We start from the raw sequence: 4,531 nt of genomic DNA, 5'->3' as shown, positions 1-4,531 counted from the left end.
AAAATCAATATTTATATTTTTATAGCTTACAAAACATTCACGATTACTTGTCTTGTTTTTCATGTTTTCTTTAAAAAATGTTCCTGACTTGTTCCTGTTCAACATCAACTCACGATAAGATGAAAAATTAAATATTAAGTTTAACTAAAATAACACCCACCCAGTATTCTATTTATAAAATTACTAAAACACTACCGAATTTTCTTATTCTCTGCTTTATTATCTTTCAAAGAATCTTTATTATACCAAACCAGGCGAGGTTCTTACAAAATATCTCAGCCATCTTCAATAAACTAAACTTTGAAACCAATAAAGAAAACTCGGAATTTATTATCTCAAACTTTATTTATTGAGTCTTATTTTCTTTTATATACAGCACCAACAAAATTATGTATCGAAAATTCCTGTTTTAACTACAATTTATTATTGATTTTTCTACATTTCACTATGATCCAGATTAATATCTATACCCTTGACCAGCTCTGGCTACAGTAGGGGGGAGATACTGCCTGCCGGAAGCTTGTCCAGAGGAAAATGTACTTCTTGCAGCGCTTATCTCTACACCGTCGTATGCTCCAGAATCTGAATAACCTCCTGAAGGGTATTGGTAGCTTCCTGAAGAGCTGGCAGCGTTGGTGGCTAGAGATTTCTGGATATCTTCTGGAATGGGTGGTGGGGTTGGCAAATGGGCTCCTAGAATAGAAAAATTAGTAGAAATACAAAAAGGAATCATCGAATATAATGACGTAAGTTCTTTTATGCGAATTATATAAATCTGTGAAGACAGAACAGAAATTCTTTTTTGAAGTTTTACATAAAACGTTAAATGCCGAACGCTTATTTTGCTACTTTCTCTTAAGTTTTTTAATATACCTTCTGGTCTGAACCCATTCTCGTCAGCCACATAGTTTACAGTAATATGCTGACCATCTGGGGCAGTATACGAGTAGCTTCCTCTTACAACACTCGAAGCTTGGTCACTTCCTGCGTTCCTAACTTCACCAGCTTCATGCTGACTTATCTGATTCTCAGTTTCGTAACTGCAAAACACAAAATAATTTTAAAAAAAGTCATTAAAATCGATTTAAATACTTTACTCGAATCTGTAGCTTCCGTCTCCGGGATTTTGGCTGTCAAACTTCAAAATCCTGAACTGGGGACCGGTGGAGTATGAACTGGCACCACTGTATTGTGTTGGGGAACCCCCGAATGATGGTGCGCCATAAGATGTTGCGGGAGATATGCCTGGAAATCAAGATTAGATTAATCGTTATAATAAAAATATTAAGGAAGTATATTATTGCTTATCCACATATCCACATCTTCTGAAGAACGCATTCGATAGTCGTGGCTCAACGATAACCATTTAGTCGCACGGCGAGGTTGTCACATATGCTTTAGTTTACAAATGAATGAATGATTTTATTCGAATAAAACCATTCGATAGTTGAAATCATTCATTCATTAACCATTCGATAGTCTAATTCATTCGATAGTTCCCATCGCTAGTTATTAGTTCACTATAATATATTTCCTTCGCGTACCATGAAATTTTCTAAAATCTATATACCGAACTTGAAAACCATTGGAAATTTAATAAGAAAATATCTGGAGCTCTAACGATCTCTGTTAGTTATTCAAAAGGAAAACAACCGATAAATCAACAAGGAAATAAGAAATATTTTCCTTATTATTTTGGATCTTTATTAAATTTTTCCGCTTGCCTCGACGTCGTCGGTTGGAAAGGCGCAGTTGCCAAGTTTCCAGCTTTCGAAAATCCAGAAACATGTAGGTGCTAGTTAGGGATGTATCAATTATATCGATACTAATATACAGGGTAGTCCTATAACTGTTAGACTGAAATCATAAATTTGAAATGTTTCTGTGCCAAAAGTTCAACAAAAACTGTTTTATCATCATTTTTTCGAAGAAAAATTTATGATTAATTAAAAAAAAATAAACAGTTCCCAAATTTACCATTTAAGTCAAATGACTATCTACTTAACATGTTTATTTTTTGTCAATAATGACATGTATTTACTATTTCCATTCTAAATATCTTGAGAACGGTTGCTCGTGTCTTTTAGCAAGAGACATTTTTTACGTAAAAAGTCATGACAATATTTTTTTCACGCAGTAGTCAGGTATACGGATAGGGAGAAGTTATAACTCTTCAAAACAGTTAAAACACATGTAGGTGGCGCCATATTGACATCAAAATCAAATTTCTCATGTCAAAAAACTCCCAGGCTCCAATTTTCATCCAAATATTGACGTTACTTCAGAAATTATTTTGAAAAAATCGAAATAAAAACAGAACTTCTACACCCTGTATCTCCGAAACTAAACATTTTAAGGCATACATTTATACGAACTTTTTTACTTAATTTTATCTGCAGAATATACTATTTATATAATCTAGATATTTTAAAAATTAAATTAATATATCGATATATTTTATAATATCCGCATCACCCCATCCCTAGTACCCCGAGCTGATTGATCGGGGATCAATTTAATAAACTCCCTTAGAAGGAACGGAAATTCTAAGAATAACTAACTTCTTTCAAGTTAAGTCGCTCTTATTAAGGATAAATTATATTTCCGTCGATATTATCCAGTTATTTTTGCTAAGATGGTTTGCTCGTAGCTTTTGTTCGCTTTTAATGCTATTATTAAGCCCGTTAAAAGCATATTTATTAAGAAAATAAAATAAAAAACAAGTTTTTGTTCTTAAAATGCTTGTTAAATATGCAAGCAAAGTTTAATTTTCAATAAGTATTTTAGTTGGCTTCAGTAAGTATATTCTTACCCTTCGGATAAGAATATTAACAGAGGAACGTATGGGATGGAACAAACTTAGATGTAAATATATATTTACCAGAAAATGCTGAACCAGATGATCTGAAACCTGAAGAACTTCCTGCAAAGGTTGGTGTTGAAAGGAAGCTTGAACTGCCGCCTGCAGTTCTAGCACCTGCAGGGGGTAAATATGTGTTGTCCAATCTTGCTCCAAGAGCACAAGTAACCATTAGTGAACAAATTAGCTGAAAAAAATATAAAGAAGCTCTAGATAAACATTAAATACTTTAAACAAAAAGGTATCTAGGTATTTTAGTTCTCTAGAACCATCTAATGCAAGATCAGCGTGGGACACCCTGTATATCTATATAATCTCCGGTTCTGGGCATAGGATCCATACCATATTTTAGTGAGTTAACTTCTGCACCACCAACGCAAAATTTGGAGTGAATACCATGCCCAAAATCAGGGATATAGCTGCTATAGTTTTTATCAAAAATAACTTACCACTTTCATTTTGACTAATATAAAACACAAATTTATTTTCAAAACCTCTAATATTATCTTAAGAAGACCAAACAATTTGTGATGCCTTGCCTGAAGAAGATGCCGTATTTATATGAAAGGTGAATCCATTACAATTTTTTTTCATTCTGCGAGATGATACGATTAATATTTGGGAGCAATTACGCACGATATGCAAGGACTTCATTCAAAAAGAGATTGTAACGGGCTCAGGTTATAGAATGATATCGTTCATATTGTATCAATCAGTTTTGTTCACATAGACGTAGGTATAGTTTATTATCTAGTTTAATATTTCATATACAATTTTATAATTAAATTAATATATGAACAAGGAAGAAATAGTGAGGAAAATGTATAAAAAAGCAGAAAAAAATTAAACGGCTCAGCCCTCAACACTGGTGTATACGGTTACGAGTTGTTGAGGGCTGAGCCGTTTAATCTTTTTCTTCTAAATTAATATACAGGGTTGTTCACCACATACGACACGGAGTATTGTAGCTAAATGATTAGATTTCTACAAATTGTAAGTTTTGGGTTCGTTGAAGGACTATTAGAGCTAAATATTTTTACAAGATACAGAGTGTCCCAAATAAATAAAAAATATCAAACTTTAATTTTTTTAAATGGAACACCCTGTATATTATTACATTTTTTGTTTCTACGATTAAAATAAAGGTAAATTTGATTAAGGTTTATTACACTTAAACCTTACCGTTTTTGAAATATTTTCAATTTTATGAAATTGCAGTAAAAATTTTAAGGCTTCATTTCTCCAAGGGTATCAAAGTTTTTAATACTAAATATTTACTGAAGTGTATTTATTGATCAGATATTTTGTTGCAATAATAAAAATAATACTACCTCATACAGAGTGTCTAAAAATTTATTTCGAATTATGTCTGGCTTTAAACGGCAATAACTTGTTTAATTTAAATGGAATGCCCTGTATATTTTAGGAGAATCAGATGCACAATTTAATTGTCTATCAAATTGTATTATACCACTTTTTATCTATCCCTTTCGAGTTTTCGTAGAAAATGCATTTTCTTATAATTTAGACCTCATTTATCAATATACCCATGGAATATTGACATTTTAGATTTTTTTTTAAAGCAACAAATCTACAAAATATACAGGCTAGTAATATTATCGTTTTTAGCAAAATGATAATATTACTAGCCCATTTGTATGCAAAAATAAA

General features: G+C 31.9%; 1 protein-coding gene across 1 annotated transcript; it reads right to left on the bottom strand.

The window, feature by feature from the left end:
- Positions 1–359: 359 nt before the first annotated feature.
- LOC115882008 (pupal cuticle protein 20-like) lies at positions 360–3,514 on the bottom strand. Its single transcript, XM_030899819.1, has 5 exons — positions 3,310–3,514; positions 2,882–3,047; positions 1,098–1,245; positions 874–1,040; positions 360–693 (listed from the first exon to the last, which is right to left on the bottom strand). The coding sequence occupies exons 1-5, from the start codon at positions 3,316–3,318 to the stop codon at positions 458–460; spliced, it is 726 nt and encodes a 241-aa protein (XP_030755679.1). The 5' UTR covers positions 3,319–3,514; the 3' UTR covers positions 360–457.
- Positions 3,515–4,531: the final 1,017 nt, after the last annotated feature.

Source organism: Sitophilus oryzae, unplaced genomic scaffold, assembly GCF_002938485.1.
Source record: "Sitophilus oryzae breed Bouriz unplaced genomic scaffold, Soryzae_2.0 scaffold_1745_pilon_pilon, whole genome shotgun sequence".
Lineage (NCBI taxonomy): Eukaryota > Metazoa > Arthropoda > Insecta > Coleoptera > Curculionidae > Sitophilus > Sitophilus oryzae.
The sequence above is the reverse complement of the archived record's forward strand: the minus strand, read 5'-3'. Positions and strand labels throughout refer to the sequence as shown.

Coding starts and splice junctions, on each gene's coding strand:
- LOC115882008 (XM_030899819.1), bottom strand. Junction 1,246..2,881: donor ATCTGGTTCAGCATTTTCTG/GTAAATATATAT, acceptor CTTGATTTCCAG/GCATATCTCCCGCAACATCT. Junction 694..873: donor GAATGGGTTCAGACCAGAAG/GTATATTAAAAA, acceptor TTTCTATTCTAG/GAGCCCATTTGCCAACCCCA.